Source organism: Cebus imitator, unplaced genomic scaffold, assembly GCF_001604975.1.
Source record: "Cebus imitator isolate Cc_AM_T3 unplaced genomic scaffold, Cebus_imitator-1.0 Scaffold106, whole genome shotgun sequence".
Lineage (NCBI taxonomy): Eukaryota > Metazoa > Chordata > Mammalia > Primates > Cebidae > Cebus > Cebus imitator.
The window spans coordinates 6,026,155-6,044,772 of record NW_016107421.1 but is presented as its reverse complement, the minus strand read 5'-3'; the positions used below and the strand labels follow the sequence as shown (position 1 = coordinate 6,044,772).

The window sequence follows — 18,618 nt, the reverse complement described above, 5'->3', positions numbered from 1 at the left end:
CACAGAAGCCCACACCCTGAGCTGAAAGAACCCTTGGCCCCACAGAGAAAAAGGGTGTAGGCCCTCCGCATTCTGGCTCTGCCCCTCAAGCAGGGCGTGGCATGCAGCCTGTCTCAGAGGCACCTCCCACGCCCTGTCGTCACAAGCCCAGCTTGCCTTTGAGATGACCCAGAAGGTTGAGACTGTCCACAGAAGCAGGTGCAGTCCAGAGCTCGGCTCCCCATTTCCCTGTGTAGGGGAGTCCTGGCCTCAGAGCCCTGAAGCTGACCTTGGGCCAGCCCAGCCCTCCACATACACCCCCTTGCACCTGGTGCAGTACCTGTCCACCCAGCCTCCGTGAGGGCCCAAGCAGAAGACCCCTCAGCCCCAGTGACAATCCCCCAGCTCACCTGCTCCCAGAGATGGGAAGGCTCAGCCCAGCAGGTTGGAAGCCCCTACTCCTGGCCACCCAGGGCAGAAAGGGGCCCGTGAGCATGGAAAGTCAGGCCCACCAGACCCTCTGTCTGCAGTCCTAGGCCGGCTTGCTCCTAGAGGGTCTCCAGCCACTCACGATGGGGAAATATTTCCAGAGATTCTTGGTCTTTGTGAGTTTGCAGCCGTGTCTCTTCGAAGAGGGCTGCTTTTAAAATCACAAGGGATCGATATCGTTTGAGGCTCAGAGTCCTGCAGGACCTTCCCGGGCCACGGAGCCTCCTGCTGAGTTGCGGTCACTGAACGCCTTTCCTTGCCCCCCACCCCCCAGGCAAGTACTGGCGCTGCCTGCAACGTGCGGTCTCTACGGCGGGGCGCTCTCTGATTGAGGCTCAGACCTGCGAGAACGACGAAGCCGAGACGGTCACCGCCATGGCCTCGCTGTCTGTGGGCGTGAAGCCCGCCGAAAAGAGGTGAGCGCCTGCCCAGCTGTCCACCTGCCCCACTGCCCACATGCCCCACCGCCTGCCTGCAGGCTCACCCAGCCCCACTGTGCCCAGTGCCATACTCTGCAGGGTCGGAACCTTTATGGCACGTGCCCTACCAAGCTTGCAGGGCAGGCCCTGGGAGAGGGATGCCCATCAGATTAGAAACAGGCCAGGTGGCCCCCTCCGTCCAGTGCCAAAGCCCCTTAGAGACGCACAAGGAGCAATCGATCCTGAACAGATGCCGCCCGGGCTAGGCCAGCAGGGGGGGCAGCACGCGGCCTTTAACCCACGTTCTGTTCTCTCTCTGCTGTGGGGCGCCTGCCCCACGCCCCTGTCTCTTTCTCTTGCGGGATCCACAGACCAGACGAGGAGCCCATGGAAGAGGAGCCGCCCCTGTAGCGCCCCCTCGAAGCTGCTGTTCTCTTGTCTGTCTGTCTCTGTCCTGAAGCTCAGCCAAGAAACTTTCCCGTGTCACGCCTGCGTCCCACCGCGGGGCTCTCAGAGCACCCAGGGACACCCGGTGTGCGACAGCCACGGGAAGCCTTTCTGCCGCCCAGGCCCGCAGGTTCGAGACGCACATGCACACCTGGGCGTGGCGGCCTCACAGGGAGCACGGGACAGACGCTGCTGACGCGCAGACACACGGACACGCGCAAGCCAAGCACACTCTGGCGGGTCCCACGAGGGACGCCGCAGAAGAAAGCAGCCTGCGGCGACAAGCGGCCGAGCCGCCGAATTCAGTTGACGCGAGGCACAGAAAATGAATATCAAAGATCTAATAATACACAACAAACTTGATTAAAACTGGTGCTTAAAGTTTGATTATTACACACAACTCCACAGTCTCTGTGTAAACCACTCGACTCATCTTGTAGCTTATTTTTTTTTAAAGAGAACGTTTTCTACGGCTGTGGCCTGCCTCTGTGAACCATAGCAGTGTGCAGTGGTGGGGTCTGCACCCAGGTGGGGGACAGAGTGACCTTTAAAGAAGACAAAACTGGACAGAAACAGGAGTGTGAGCCTGGAGAAGCTGGCTTGAGATTCTCAAAGCCATCGGAAGATGCAAGTTTGTGCCTTTTTTTTATTGCTCTGGTGGATTTTTGTGGCTGGGCTTTCTGAAGTCTGAGGAACAATGCCTTAAGAAAAAATAAACAGCAGGAATTGGTGGGACAGTTTCCTGTGGCCAGCTGAGGCTGGCCGTGCCGGCCCCGCGAGCTGGCCTGAGCCCTGAGCTCGGGCACCAGCCGTCATCTCCGGGGCCAGGGGCTGCAGCCCCCGGTCCTCATTTTGCTTTATTGCTGTTTAAGGAAAATGGAAGTAGTTCCAAAAAAGTGGCAAATCCCGTTGGAGGTTTTGAAGTCCAACAAATTTTAAACGAATCCAAAGTGTTCTGTTCTCACACGTCACATAGCGATTGAGCATCTCCATCTGGTCGTGAAGCATGCGGTAGGCACACTTGCAGTGCTACGGTTGGAATGCTTTTTATTAAAAGCAAGTAGCATGAAGTATTGCTTAAATTTTAGGTATAAATAAATATATATGTGTATAATATATATTCCAATGTATTCCAAGCTAAGAAACTTGATTCTTACGAAATCTTGATAAAATATTTATAATGCATTTATAGAAAAAGTATATATATATATATGTATATATATATATATATATATATATATATATATATATATATATATATAATGAATGAAGATTGCGAAGGTCCCTGTAAATGAATGACTTGTGAATTTGCTCTAAAGGTGCTTATAGAAAGGGATCCTGATTGAAATTCATGTATTTTCGAGCTCCAGATTGGCTAGATTTCAGATCGCCAACACGTTCGCCACTGGGCAACTACCCTACAACTTTGTACTTTAATTTTAATTATTTTGTAACAGAACCCCTTCTGTCTCCAAGCCTTCATGCACATATGTACCTAATGAGTTTTTATAGCAAAGAGTATAAATTTGCTGTTGATTTTTGTATGAATTTTTCACAAAAAAGATCCTGAATAAGCATTGTTTTATGAATTTTACATTTTTCCTCACCATTTAGCAATTTTCTGAATGGTAATAATGTCTAAATCTTTTTCCTTTCTGAATTATTGCTTGTACATTTTTTTTAACTTTCAAAGGTTTTTTTAATTATTTTTGTTTTCTTGTTTATTTTTGTACAGTGAGTTTTCTGCAGCGTACGGAATTGTTGCCATCAGAGTTTATTTTCAGAAAGTGAGAGGAGGGACCGTAGGTCTTTTCGGAGTGACACCAACGATTGTGTCTTTCCTAGTCTGTCCTAGGAGCTGTGTAAAGAAGCCCAGGGCTCTTTTTACCTTCAACACTAGTAGTATTACGAGGGTGGTGTATTTTCCCCTCCATGGCAAGGACAGGGAGCATCGCTTGGGATGCCCGGCCACTCGGGAGGCTTGCCAGACGCCATAAGCAGTCAGCATTAATGAAACTCATGTTTAAACTTCTCTGACCACATTGTCAGGATAGAATTCTAACTTCAGTTTTCCAAAGACCTTTTACGCATGTCAGCAATTCATGGGGCACACGTGGGGCTCTTTACCCATTTGAGTTTTCCACTGCAGCCACGTGGCCGGCCGTGGATTTTGGAGCCTGTAGCTGCAAGGAACCCAGGACCCTTGTTGCCTGGTGAACCTGCAAGGAGGGCACGATTTCCTGACCAAGACAGCCAGTCTTGACTCTCTTTCTTTTCAACTGTAACACAGTCACGTCTTACTGGTGACTTATTTTCTAGCACCTGAAGCCACCAGTTTCATTCCAAAGGGTATCAGATTCAGACCTGTGGGCAGACATTCAGATACACTGTGCTCAGGAGGGTCCCAGAGCCAAGTTTCGAAGTTTGGTAAAGTTTACAGGGTAGCTTCTGAAATTAACTCAGACTTTTGACCAAATGAGTGCAGATTCCTGGATTCACTTGGTCACGGGGCTGCTGCTGGTCAGCTCTAAGACGGTGGTTTGAGAGCAGGGCAGAAAGGTCTTGGGACTTGTTTGACTTTCCCCTCCCTAGTGGCCACTCTGCTCTGAAGCCCAGATTGGCAAGAGGAGCTGGTCCATTCCCCGTTCATGGCACAGAACAGTGGCAGGGCCCAGCTAGCTGGCTCTTCTGGCCTCCTTGGCCTCATTCTCTGCACAGCCCTCTGGGGATCCTGCCACCTGCCCTCTTACCCCGCCATGGCTCATGGGGAGGAATGCATCATCTCACTTTTTTTTTAAGCAGATGATGGGGTAACATGGACTGCTCGGTGGCCAGGTTATCATTGGGGGGCTTAGTTCTAATCTCATTCAAATGGAGACATCCTCTGTGCAAAGGCCTGGCAAGGGGAGGCACATTTCAGCTGTCAGCTCACTCCAGCTTCACAAATGTGCTGAGAGCATTACTGTGTAGCCTTTTCTTTGAAGACACACTCGGCCCTTCTCCCTGGCAAGTGTCCAGGGCAGATGGCGGAGGATCTGCCTCGGCGTCTGCGGGCAGGACCACATCAGGGAGGGTCCCTTCAAGGGCTCTCTCTGTGGGTCCTTGGACCTTTAGCTTTTTTCTTCCTTTGCAGAGGCCTTGGGGGCACTGGCTGGGAGTCAGCAAGAGAGCACTTTATATCCCTTTGAGGGAAACCCCGATGACGCTACTGGGCCTTTTGGCGTCTGCCCTGCCCTCACGGCTTCCCGCCACGCCACAGCGTGCCCACGCCCCACCAGCAGACGGCTGTCCCCGAGGCCGTTGCCCGCTGGGACTGGCCGCCCCTCCCCAGCATCCCAGGGCTCCGGTTCTGGAGGGCCATTTTGTCAAGGTGTTTCAGTTTTTCTTTACTTCTTTTGAAAATGTTTGCAAGGGGAAGGACCATTTTGTAATGGTCTGAACAAAAGCAAGTTTGATTTCTGCAGCACTAGCAATGAACTTTGTTGTTTTTATTTTTGATCAGAACATTCCTTCTTTACTGGTCACAGCCATGTACTCATTCCATTCTTCTTTTTGTAGACTTTGGGCCCACGTGTTTTATGGGCATTGATACATATATAAATATATAGATATAAATATATATGAATATATTTTTTTAAGTTTCCTACACCTGGAGGTTGCATGGACTGTACGACCGGCATGTCTTTATATTGTATACAGATTTTGCACGCCAAACTCGGCAGCTTTGGGGGAGAAGAAAAATGCCTTTTTGTTCCCCTCTCATGACATTTGCAGATACAAAAGATGGAAATTTTTCTGTAAAACAAAACCTTGAAGGAGAGGAGGGGGGGAAGTTTGCGTCTTATTGAACTTATTCTTAAGAAATTGTACTTTTTATTGTAAGAAAAATAAAAAGGACTACTTAAACATTTGTCATATTAAGAAAAAAAGTTTATCTAGCACTTGTGACATACCAGTAATAGAGTTTATTGTATTTATGTGGAAACAGTGTTTTAGGGAAACTACGCAGAATTCAGAGTGAACTGCCTGTCTCTCTCGAGTTGATTTGGAGGGATTTTGTTTTGTTTGGTTCTGTTTGTTTCCTTTTATCTCCTTCCACGGGCCAGGCGAGCGCCGCCCGCCCTCACTGGCTTTGTGATGGTTTATTCTGATTGAGAACCGGGCAGACTCAAAAGAGTCCCCTTTTCCGCACAGCTGTGTTGACTTTTTAATTACTTTTAGATGATGTATGGCTAAGATGTCACTTCAAGCAGTCGTGAACTGTGCGAGCACTGTGGTTTAAAATTATACTTTGCATCGAAAGGAAACCATTTCTTCATTGTAACGAGGCTGAGCTTGTTCTTAGCTCGGCCTTACTTTGTCTCTGGCATTGATTAAAATCTCCTATTGAAAGAAAAAGAAAGCGAACAGTTTTTGTTTGTTTGGGTTTTTTTTTTTTGTTTTTTTTGTGTTTTTTTTTTTTGCTGTGTGTGCTCCATAGTGGGGGCGCTATTTTCCAGTTGATGAGAATGACAAACATACATAATCTATCTATCTGTAACGGGGGCTTGAACCTTACTCACCCAAGAGCTTCTTACGGAATGTGGTAGAAAACAAAGTTGTAACGACACTGTATCCCACTTGATGCCTGTTCGCGCCTGGCGTGGGCTCCGCACTGGCCGTGACCACCATTCTCTGTGATTTAATCCATTTCTCTTGGATTGTCTGGATGTGCCCAATGGTTCTTTCTTTTGCTCAGTGGAGTTGGAGGTTTTGTGTTTGGTTTTCTCATTCTTGTTTTGTGTGGATGGATTTTCACTGACCAATGATATCCTCTTCTGACGGTCAACTTCTTTCCACTTCACTGGAGTCCAGTATTCTGTACCACATCACACGACCTGTTACTCTTGTGGTGTAAATAAAGACTGCGTTACTTGCCCTCCCAGCTCTGGTTTCTGCCGGTGCACTCTCTTCCTCATTGGCTCTCGCGTGCCTGGGACCCTGTGGGCTGAACGGCCAGTGCCCTGGGTCCCATCTGGGTGGGTGCCTGGAAATCACTGGGCCCCATGGGGACGGCCCCTAGACCCAGACCAGTGGCAGACCTGTCCTCCTCTGCCTGTATAATTAGGTCCCCTGGGAGTGTCTTCATTTTAAAGGTCCAGTAATTTAAATCTTTACATTATCTTCTCCCCCAAAACGCTTACCAAGCCGTGGTGATCTGGAAACAGCCTTTGAGAGAACAAGGCCAAAGGGAGAGGCCCAGGCTCAGCCACCTGCCCACAGCCGGGCAGACACACCTCTGAGACTGGAGTCCAAGCACCAGCCACAGCTCCTGACCCCCAGCAGTGTCCCTTCCTGGGCTCCCACATCCAGTGACTAATCAATTGGGTGTGGGGAAATGTAAGCACCAGGCCACCTTGGCCCAGCTTAGGACAACTCAGTGCCTGCTAGCTTCCCAGAAGGTGCCTGAGGCCCCACGGTGGGGCCTGGTCCGAGTTCAGCCCTCCTTTGCCTGATTGCTTTCCCTCCTCCCATCACAGCTGCCAAACCAAGGGCAGCTTCACCACCGCACACGCTGAAGCCCACCTAGTCTGCTTCCCAGCAGCCCACAGCTCCCAGGTTGCCCCTGAGCCCCCAAAAGAGATCTCTGGAGCAGAAGGCCCTACTGGCCCCCAGGCACTGCCTCATGGTGAGGGGTAAAGGGGTGCTCAGTTGGCCCCAGTATAAGAAGAGATACTTGGAGCCTGCAGCCACTGAGGCTGCGGTGGTTCTGGACAGATGCAATTGGCATGTCTAACTGGTTATGTTAGTTACCTGCGGCTTGCAACAGATTACCTCAAAACTTAACAGCTTCAAACAGCAGACCTTAGTGACCTTGGAGTTTCTGAAGGTCCGGAGTATGGGTGCACTTCGGCAGGGTCCCTGTCTCGTGGTCTTCCCGGGGGGCGGTCCAGTCAAACTTGCAGCCAGGGTTCCTCTGGGGGCTCCGCTGCTGGGGGGCCAGGCTGGGGGGGGTGCCCTCCAGGCACATGACTGTGGCTGTGGGTGGCCACTTCCCTCACCCAGTAGGCCTCTCCAAAGGGCTGCCTCGAGGCCCGGCCATCAGGATCCCCATGGCCAGTGGTCCAGAAGCCAGCTGAGGACGCACCAGAGACAGAGCTGGTCTGTTTACGGCCTCATCTTGGAGGTCACATCCCATCACTTCCACCATGTCCATGGGCATAGAAGCCCGTCCAGGCGGCCAGCCCACACTCACGGGAGCAGCTTCCTGAGGGCACTGTGCCAGGGGTGCCGCCCAGCCAGTGGAGCAGCCATCTTCTTCCTGACTGATCTAATTTAACTCAGCAAATTGTCAGCTTTGCCCTCAGAATGTGCCCGTCTCCCCTGCCCTGTTCCCAGGCCTCCCTCCACGCCCGTCAGTCCCCGAACCCAGGGGCCGGGAGGATGCCGGCTCATGTCATCTCTGCTCAAGGCCCAAGGACCCTCAAAATCGGATTCCGCTGTGCTTCCCCGGGTTTGTCTATCTCACATGCTAGAGCAGGAAGTTGGAAAAGGGTCTACTGTATCCCAAGAGACGAAGACATTGCCGTTCCCCAGTAAACAGGTGGAATGAATGGTCCTGGGTTCAGTGTTCTGGATTTCATCGTGGGGGCTGTGAACTAGAAAGCTTTGAAGCCTAGTTTGGAATGCTAATCCTTTATCTGTCGTACATGTCAGGTATCTTCTGGTCTTCAGGTTCTCCTCTTTCTCTCTCTCTGAAAAAGCCAGACACATTCAGAAGTCGTTCTGAGGCCCTGTGTGCTCATCAAGCTGCCTCAACAGCTATAAACACTCCCAAATTGTTTAGTCTACACCCTCCTCACCCCAAACAGGGTTGTTAGTAGGCGGAATCCCAGACATCTTATCAGTTCATCTGTAAATATCTCAGTAGATTTCGCTCAAAGATAGACTCTTCTTAGACATAACACAGTATCTTACCCGCTGTCAAAATGGGCAGTTTCATATCATGATCAAATATTCAGATTTCCCCATTGTTTCAGATTGTCTTGGCTTTTTTTTTTTTTGTCTTGCAGTGTATTTGTGGAAGAAATCGGGCCATTTATGCATTTGTATGTCCGCTGTGTCCTAGCCCATTCCTCCGATAAGTACAGGACAGACGGGCAGGTGGGCCTAGGGCACTGACCGATTCAGGCTCAAACCCCTAGCGTGAGCCCCTCAGAGGCAGGGCCCACCCTTGTTTGGTGTGGCCAACTAATTATTTCATGGGGGTTTGAAGGGGGTGTTGCTTTATTGCCACCCCACCCATCTTCACAAATGAGATTAAATGCATTCACATTCACAACAAGCAACTGTGATCCATTTCTAGGCCCAGTACCTTTGTTTAGAAAAAGGTAGCACAGCTCAGCCGGGCGCAGGGGCTTGCGCCTGTAATCCCACCACGTTGGGAGGCCAAGGCGGGCAGATCGCAAGGTCAAGAGATCGAGACCATCCTAGCCAACGTGGTGAAGCTCCATTCTCTACTAAAAATACAAAAATTAACTGGGTGTGGTGGTGCGCACCTGTGGTCCCAGCTACTCGGGAGGCTGAGGCAGGAGAATCGCTTGAATCCAGGAGGCGGAGGTTGCGGTGAGCCGAGATCGAGCCACGGCACTCCAGCCTGGCAACAGACTGAGACTCTGTCTCAAAAAAAAAAAGGCAGGGGGAGAAGTAAACACGTAAAGGTTACAATTACAAATTGGAAAGGATTTCCACTCAGTGTCCATTGACACGAAATCTTTCAGCCAAGAATTCATGGATGGTCACACTATCACTATTTTGGGACGGAGTCTTGCTCTGTCACCCAGGTGGAGGGCAGTGGCGCAGCCTCCACTCACTGCAACCTCCGCTTCCTGGATTCAAGTGATTCTCCTGCCTCAGCCTCCCTCCCGAGTAGTTATATATATGAGAAATACATATCCTATACTTACATTGTACTATATATGAGAGACTAGAATCATATATGAGACCTGAAGTTTTATTTTTAAATGCACTTAAAATTTCTATTTAAAGGAACTCTCTGGCCAATTACACTGTTTTGCTGATTTGACTTCAAATGCAATAACATTTTATTTTCTGATAGTGATGAAAAATAAATTCATATAAAAATTTGGGGAAGAAAAGTGTGGCTTTGTAATTCATGCAAGTATTGAGATTTATGTACAAAAACTAAATGGTGCAGTGTTCTCAGTTTCTCACGCTGCTTAAAAGTTTTTATCTGATATCTGAGTGTACAGAAAGTGGAAACTTGGGTTTGCAGCTAAATTGCGCTGTAATTTCAGTGCATATTGTCTTTTACATAGGATGCTTTTGAAGCACAGGCCATGATACCACTCGGGAGGACCTGGGAAGTGGTTCCACTTAAACTTTCTGGGTGCAGCATTAGGGAGCTGTATTTCCCTGACACATTCTTAACTTCAGTCTGGATTCAGTGGCTCTTTGAAGTCACATTAAACCCCTGATGGGTACTTGGGGCCTCAGACGAATGTCTTCCAGTGCTGCAGTTATTAATAAAGCCCCTTTGGAGAGTAAGCAGCCCCCGGTGATGGGCAGTTGGATGTGTGACAGAATGACAGGTGATGGCAGAGCTCATGTCTGCGTGGGTGACTCGGGTCTGCGAGCCCACCACAGACATTCGCAGGGCCCGAGGCAAGGGTTCCAGTAGAGACCACCATGTGCCCAAGTACAGGGACACAGATCAAACTCAGAAAGTGCTGCAGGGACATACGGGCTCCTCGTCCCTTGACAAATCCACCTCCCTTTCGTGTTTCTAGCAGGAGGCCAGGCTGGAGCTGCAGCTCTCAGCCTCCCGGGGGCCCTGGCACTGCCTCCCTCCAGCTCCTGCTGGGGGCACCACAGCCTACCCCCCGTGCCCTGCTGCCTGGCTGCTTCTCAGACCTTCTCACCTGGCACTACACCCAGAATGGCTCCTCAGGGGTTCTCCCCAGATGTTCCACACAGCATTTCTGCCTAAGACCCCCTGGGGCTCGTGGCCACAGCAGCTGCCGGCGAGGCCGGTGGGGGACACATGCCACGTGCTCATGTGTCCAGGTGGAAACGGCAGCTCTATTGTTGCAGAAGAAAGGGAGGGTGGGAACTGAGAGACACCAGAGTCTGCCATAGAACCAAGCACCTGCAAACGTCACCCTCACGTGAGGGACCACTGCACCCCATCCCCTACAACCCCAGGGCTGTTCCATGAGGCCCACACTCTACCCGAGAGGTAGCTGTGCCAGTGGGAAGGCGTATGGTCAGGATGGTGCCGGCTGGACTCTCTGGGTGGGCACAGCCAGCTAATGATGCCAGCGAGGTGGCCAGCCCTTACAACCACATTCTCGCGAATCCGAGGCCTCCTCCTTTCCTGGAATCAGTCGTGCGAAACTTCCCCAGAGAAGAAGGTGGCAGACGCAGTCCAAGGCAAGTGTCGTGACCAGAAGGAAGTCACCAAATGACGCCAGACCGGGAGCTGGCACTGTGCTGTCTGGCCAGTGAGTTACTGCGGACTAAGGATGACAGTCGCACGGGTACCAGGACAGATCCACGAGTAACGGCTGTGTACACGGCAGCGAGGCCGATGATGCCGTTCAGGCGCAATCGCCAGAAATACACAAAGACACTTCCCAGAGGTGTTAGGCCAGGCACATACAGGAGCATGCCACAGAAATAATAACCACGCGATGAAAATCGTGGATTCTCCTACAAGCTCCAGGTGGGAAGGGCTGCTGAAGAGGGAACAGATGAAGAGTCACAGTGGCATCTCTCTACGCGGTGCCTCTCTAACGTGGTCCCTGCTGGCAGTGATGTGGCGGGAGGCAGGTGTGCTTCCTGACGGAGAGCTGGCCAGCCAAACCCAGAGGCCCTCCTGCCTCCGTCAAAAGGTGGGAAGAAACTGCGGATATTCCGTATGAGTCCGTTCTCACGCTGCTGTAAAGAAATAGCTGAGACTGGGCAATTGATAAGGAAAAGAGGTTGAATTGGCTCAGAGTCCCCCAGGCTGTACAGGAAGCATGACGCTGGCATCTGTTCTGCCTCTGGGGAGGCCTCAGGAAGCTTCCAGGCATGGCGCAGGTACATCTTACATGGCTGGAGCATGAGCAAGAGAGGGGGAAGGGGCCACACACTTTTAAACAAGCAGATCACATGAGAGCTCACCCATTCACTACACAGGACCGAGCAGGGGCGGAGCTAAGCCATTCATGGAACCCCGCCCCCGTGATCTGGTCACCTTCCATCAGGCCCCATCTCCAACACGGGAGACGCAATTCAACGTGAGATTTGACAGGGACAGAGATGCAAACCATATCCTATCCACAAACCAGTTGCCATGAAATTCATTCTAAACGTAGACTGTGTATCTTACCATCCCCAAACTGACTTTTAGCCAAAGCCGAATGTGGTGGGCAGAGGGTGGGGGATCCATGAGATTAGGGAGTTTGTTCCGGTAGTTCCAAGATCAGTGCAAATCAAAAAAGCTGCGACAGGAAATAGGTGTGTTAGACCGTCTGTGCTAGAAAGACGTGTCTTTGCATGAAGTGTAAGCTCCATCTGTAATCCCAGCACTTTGGGAGGCCAAGGCGGGTGGATCACAAGGTCAGGAGTTCAAGACGAGCCTAATCAACATGGTGAAACCTCGTCTCTATAATAAATAAATAAATAAATAAATAAAAATAAAATAAAATAAAGAAGCGTAAGCTCAATGTGCACTGGAGGGTGGCTCCCCGCTGCGCAGTGATGCTCATGACGAAGGAACGTCCAAGTTGATGCTAATGAGCTCTTCACACCCAAACAGCCCAGCACGCTAATTTTGAAAAGGAACATGGGCAAGTGTATTTCCAAGTGTTGGAAACAGATGCTCGGTGCCTCAAAGAAAAATTAGCACTGTGACAAAGGATTTTTCAGCACTGTAATTTTTACTTCCTGGACTGCAGGAAGGGTATCCTCACTGGCCATCTTGCCACAAGAGAACAATGAACAAAGGAAAGCAGACATATTTATCCCTTATACATCTGGGGTCGTCCTTACTGCTGTGTCTGGTCTCCGTTGGCTGGAGCCAGACCTCACAATCTAAACTACAACCCGATTGGCTAACAACTTAAAACTTTTCTAAACAGGTGAAAGCAACAGAGAGCTGGGACCTGCCTGTGAGCACGTCCAGCACAGGTATCTTGGTTAAAGTACAAGAACATGGAATATACTACGTGCCTGTAAGCATGGCGTGTCTAACAGCTACATAGGATGGGGCTTCACAAAGATATTAGCACACTTTTATGGTTTAACAAGAAAGGACACTTTAAAGAGGAACTTTTCTACTTCCCACACCAAGGAAAATGAGGGGCCCATTCGATTCTCTGTAAAGTACACATAGAAGTCAACTTTGCAGACAGCTTCGAGCCCCTACGCCTGCAGTGCGTCTGAGTTACCACCTCATGAGCCTGCCGGCGTCTGACCATCCGACCCAGGCGGCTTTCACTAAGAAGTTTAAAGTCAAGGTGGATGGGGTGATGAAATGGAGACATGTTTTTTTCCAGCAGAGCGCATGCTCCGGAATCACTACACCTGAGATGAGCATCTAGTGATCTAGGGATAGGCCCAACGTTGGGCCCACATGGCGGCAGTGGCGGTCTTGTCACTACCTTCGGTGAGAGTTCACGTGTGAGGCCTGGGGTCCACATGACTACATGTCAACCCCCAGGTTGGCCTGAGACTGGTGGGAGAGGGTGCCCTGAGGCTGGTGGAGTCGGGGAGGGCGGTTGGCTTTATCACAGGATTCTGTCTCCTTCTGGGTATGTTCGAGATTTTCCACAATGAAAAGCTGAAAAGAAGCAACAGAAATAAGAAATCACAAAAGAACACTGATAAATGTGGCTAAATAGAAATGTGAAAACTTCTAAGGTGATAGAATGACCCCAATCTCAATGAACGGGGCTTACCAAACCAACCAGGAAGCAAGGCAACCAGGGCCCACACTGACCCTCTGTGCAAACTCACAGGAATTTTTTTAAAACCATGGGCAAATCCCAAAAGATGAGACACAATTGTCTGATAAACATACAGAAAACTAATAAGCCCTGTCTGCCTGCAGTTTTTAAAATTATAAGTAGCCAGGTGCAGTGGTTCACACCTAAAATCCCAGCACTTTGGGAGGCCAAGCCAGGAGGATCCTTCAGTCCAGGGGTTCAAGACCAGCCTAGGCAACATGGTAAGACTCTGTTTTACAAAGCATTTCTTTTTAAAATGAGCCAGGCATGGTGGCGCATGCCTATAGTCCCAGCTACTCAGGAGATTGAGGTGGACGGATCTCTTGAGCCCAGAAAGTCAAGGCTGCAGTGAGCCATGATCACACCACTACACTCCAGCCTGGGCAACAGAGTGAGACTGTGTCTCACAGGCAGGGTCCTCCTGCCGGCTTGGAGCACAAAGGCATGAGGGAAGCCAAGGCGAAAGTCCCCCAGAGGAGGACTGGGGACCCTCCCTGGGCCTGCGTGCCAGACAGGACCAGGAAGGAAGCAGTAGGGGGGTGGAGCAGAGCAGGGGAGGGCAAGAACTGGATAGGGACTCCTGGGCAGCCCAGCCCAAGTGCTGCACTGTGCCCCAGTCCCCACTGTGGTGCCTGTGAGTGTCTGCTGTGGGTCCCAGCAGGAAAACCCTCCTCCTCCAGCCTGCTGGGGGCCAGGCAGGTCTGGGGCTGCAAGATGCACCAAGGATGCCTGTGACCCTGTCCAGAAATTCTTTCCCGCCAAAAGCCAGCTGTATCCCACCCATCACCACAGGGTCAGTGACGCCCGGCCAGGCAGGGGCAGTCGGGGAGGGGCACTCTGCTCTCCTGCACCTCTGAAATGCTCAAGTGCTTGGCAAAGGCACTGAGAAGACTCAGTGTGGCACACACACCGTGCACGTTTCATGACTGAGTGACTGGAAGCCCCTGACCCCTGGCTGCCTCTCCCCTAGGACCCCACCTCCCCTGACCCCTGACCCTTGTCCCCTGGCTGCTTCCTCTGGGATATGGGCATCACTGACACCAGCCCCTCTGCTCATCCCTGGCCAGGCCCCTCCCACAGCTGGCCTGGGGAACTGAGTCACTCATTGGTCCTGGTGAGATTAATGTCATCAACTCCAGTCGATTTCTCTGTCGTGAATGGTGTCCAGTCCCCTCCACCAAGTGGGAGGACGCACCCACTGGGGCCGACTCTGGAGGCCTCCTAAGGCCACGGTGCCCACACATGGAACGCCCTCCAGGCTTCCAGGAAAGGGGGAGGGCACAGGGCCTCAGCCAGGGCCGCACGTGCCAGATGACAGACTGGCCAAGTGTGGGAGACTTGGCCCACTGGGGAGCCCGAAAGGGAGCAGGGCTGCTAGGTTGGGGGTGTGGGCGTGCCAGGGCGTGCCAGACGTGCCCTGCCCCACCCGGCCGCTCCCACGCCCAGGCCCCACCTGGGAGGCCTGTGGGCTCCATCGCCACCTGGTGGTGCTACCCGGAATCGCGACCTCATCAGGAGGCCCCACCCTGCCCAGTGCCCACCAGCTCCTGGTCTCAAGCCCTGACCCCTGCCAATGTTGGAGGTGACAGTGGTGCGGCCTGCAAAAGCCAGGCACCTCAAATCATTCGCCAATATGCTGGGGAGACACAAAGCTGCCAAAGTGAGATTCCACCCACCCCCCAGGGAGGTGCAGGGCACTTTGCTATAGCTCCTCTGGTCACCTCTGCAGAGGACCCCAGGGTGCAGCCCACCGCCCCAGAGAGCAGCCCGTTGCTTTCCAGGCAGTGAGGACCCAGGACGTCCTGCCTCCTGCTGGGCCAGGGCGGCTCCCTGCACCTGCAGCTCCCACCTGGCCCTAGCCATCCACTTCACTTCTCACTGTCTACACTGCCTGCCAGGCACTGCCAGCTTCTCCAGGGGCTTTCATGGTGGGGACAGAGGGCAGGCATACGCCATTCATCAGAGTGCTGGGAGGTGCCCCAACTAGAAAGGTAAGGCAGGGTAGGGAGGTTGGGGGTAGGGAGGTGCAGGGGTGACGGGTGGACCAGGGAGTGCAGGGGAGGGCTACTAGGGGCAGGCCAGGTGGTACAGGGGAGGCAGGAGGCTGGGGGTGGGGAGCAGGGCAGGAGGGCCTCAGCTTTGGACAGGCCAAACTGAGCTCTCTGTTAGTTTCCAACTGGAGGTAGCAAATGGACATTTGGATATTGGAGCCTGGAGCTTGAGAGATAAAAAGTTGGCTGGAGGGCATGGTGATGGGCACCTGCAATCCTAGCTACTGGGGAGGCTGAGGCAGGAGAATCACTTGAACTGGGAGGTGGAGGTTGCCATGAGCCGAGATCGCGCCCTTGCACTCCAGTTTGTGCAACAAGGGTGAAACTCCGTCTCGAAAAAAAATAAATAAAAAATGGTGGCTAGTATAGGAGCTTGAGCCTGTCGGCAGTGAGATGGCATTTATGGCCACAACATGGAGCAAAATAACGAGGGAGCGAAATAACAAAGAACAGAGGGAGCAGCGAGTCCCAGAAGAAGAGGCTGGAGAGAGGAGGAGCCGGCAGAGGAGGCCAGGCAGGGTGAGCGGTGCGTGGGCCCGGGGAAGCCCCGAGGGGAGGGCTCCGCGGTCAAGGGGACAGCGAGGGGGAGGGTGCCGTCACGGACCAAGGATCAGCCATTGCACGAGCTGGAGACTGAGCACCGTGAGCACGCAATCCCTAACACTCCAGCTCCTCCCTGCTGCACACACGCTCCGGGCACAGCTGGGCACCAGCCGACCCAACACAACCCTGGAAACCAGATCCTGCCATCAGGACGTGGTTCTCCCAGAGTAACGGGCCAGCCTCGCTGGTCAGGGCCCTGTGGCCATTTCACCCTCATGCTTGTAGTAAGACCTGCTCTTCACTGGGGCTTTATGATTTCCTGAACTATGCTACGTATTTAGATATTGACTCCATTCAAACTGACAAAGCTTGCCTGGAGAGGTAGGGGTCACTCTTTACCCCCAGAGGTCCAGAAACTTGACCAAGTTTCAGCACCTGGTTTTCAGTGGCAGCAACACCACCGGACACAGGGCTGCCTCCTGATTCCAAACCCCAGGTAGGTGCCTGCCAGGTGGCGTCCAGCCCTGGCATATTTTCATTTCATATTTGCACCTCATTATCAAATTCTTTCAAGCCTGAAGACCCGAAAAATGCTCAGGACATTTCACATGGATTATCAATAAGCACTTCAAATGGAATCACAGAATTTTGATCACCGGTGCCTTCCAAATAGGGATGCTCAGCCGATCTGTGTGGCGCTGAAGAGCCTGGGGCAGGAACATACCAGCAGGTACTGACTGTGCTGGGTGCATCTCACCTGTTCTTCTGCAGCTGCCGGTTCTATTGTCTAAACTCCCCGTGGTGAGTTGAGGGGCGCACCCCCGCAAAAAATAGATCCATGTTCTATTCTCTGGAACTTGTGAACGTGACTTATCTGGAAAAGGGGTCTCTGTAGATGTTAAGCTCAGGATGTTTATTTGTTTGTCTGTTTTTAGAGGAGTCTCACTCGGTCGCCCAGGCTAGAGTGCAGTGGTGCAAACTCAGCTCACTGCAACCTCCACCTCCCAGGTTCAAGTGTATTCTCCTGCCTCAGCCTCCTGAGTACTTGGGATTACAGGAGCACACCACCACCCCCGATTAATTTTTGTATTTTTAGTAGAGACGAGGTTTCACCTTGTTGGCCAGGCTGGTCTCGAACTCCTGACCTCAGGTGATCCGCCAGCCTTGGCCTCCCAAAAGTGCTGGGATTACAGGCGTGAGCCATTGCACCTGGCCAAGTTCAGGATCTTGAGATGAGATGACCTTGGATGACCCAGGTGGACTCCAAGTAAAGTGACAAGTGTCCTTACAGGAAACACACATGGAAAGAGAAAAGGAGGAAGCTGTGCTGTGCGGAGACAAAGGCAGAGATGGGAGTGACACAGCCATGGACGAAGGATGCCACCGGCAGTCGCCAGGAACCCGAAGACGCAGGAAGGAGCTCACTGGCAGAGGGTGTGTGGCCCTGCCAGCGCCTTGACGTTGAACTGTAGGTCTTCAGCATGTGAGAGAATATGTTTCTGCTGTTTGAAGACACCAAGCTGTGGTCATTGGTCAGGGTGGGCACAGGACACTGATACACCTACCTCCTCATAGCCAGGAGGAGAATGAGCTCCCAGGGGGCTGCTCGCCTGCCAGGTCCCTGGGACTGTCCATGGCAAGAAACCCAGCTATGCTCAGCCACGGCTCCACTTGGGGGTTGGACATGAAGTGCCGGGTCTGTTGTCATCCCATGAAATTCCAACTTTCAAGTTGCAAGCCTCCATTCCAGCCTGTCCAGGCCTTTTGGAATCAATTCTGTTTTCTTACTATTACTGACTCCTGACACCTAGACAATTAGGAAACAAATCTTTAAGTATGTGGACATTCATGGTTTTGATTGAAAATAGTAATAATAAAAGACCAGGAGAGGCAAGGACAAGCCCTGAGGTCCCCCCAGGGCACTGTTACTCTTCTGTCGCACTGCTCTGATGATCAGACTCTTTAAGGGGTTGACGCTGTGAGTTGGTGGCAGAGGTTGCCAGTTGCCTGTTTTGATATTTTCCTTCTCCTCCTGGGTAACAGAATCTCGTTTTACTGGAGACTGCAATGTACCCGGTTGAAAGGCTACCTGTGCAAGACCTCCTTGCAGATAGACGTAGCTGCAGGGCTCAGCTCTGGCCAATGGAATGCAAGCAGAGGTGAGTGGGGGACTTCCAAGAAGATTCTCCAGAAGGGAGATACAAGAATCCTTACTTCAGAGAAACCACTTCAGGCATTAGAAGCAGAAAGGGATTAGTATAAGCAGCAAGGCTTTAACAGTCAGTGCAGGTGGCTCACACCTGTGATCCCAGCACTTTGGGAGGCCATGGCAGGAAGACTGCTTGAGGCCAGGGGTTCAAGACCAGCTTAGGCAGCATAGTGAGACCCCTGCCTTTCAAAAAAATGAAAAGTAATACATTAGCCAAGCATGGCGGTGCATGCCTGTTATCCTAGCTACTGGGAGGTTGAGGCAGGAAGATCTTTAGAGCTCAGGAGTTCGAGGCTGCAGTGAGCTGTGAGTAAGCAGTACACTCCAACCTGGGCACAGGGTGTGACCATATCTCTAAAAAAAACTACTGCGAGGCTGGAGGGAGGGGGGAGCAGACACCAGTTGATACCACTGAGGCCAAGACCTAGAGATTAAGGACCTGCTGTTATTGCCGACACCACTGCCCTCACTCACTGGCCTTTTGTGGC

The 18,618-nt window shown here is 51.9% G+C and overlaps 1 protein-coding gene across 5 annotated transcripts in view; it reads left to right on the top strand.

Moving 5' to 3' along the window:
- Positions 1-6,258, top strand: part of HDAC4 (histone deacetylase 4) — a 185,344-nt gene extending 179,086 nt beyond the window's left edge. For all 5 annotated transcript variants that reach the window (XM_017537830.2, XM_017537827.2, XM_017537829.2 and 2 more), the window contains 2 exons: positions 743-884; positions 1,259-6,258. In XM_017537830.2, coding sequence (XP_017393319.1) covers positions 743-884; positions 1,259-1,298 — 182 coding nt within the window. In that variant the 3' untranslated portion in view covers positions 1,299-6,258. The remainder of the gene's footprint in view (positions 1-742; positions 885-1,258) is intronic.
- The last annotated feature ends 12,360 nt before the right edge of the window (positions 6,259-18,618 follow it).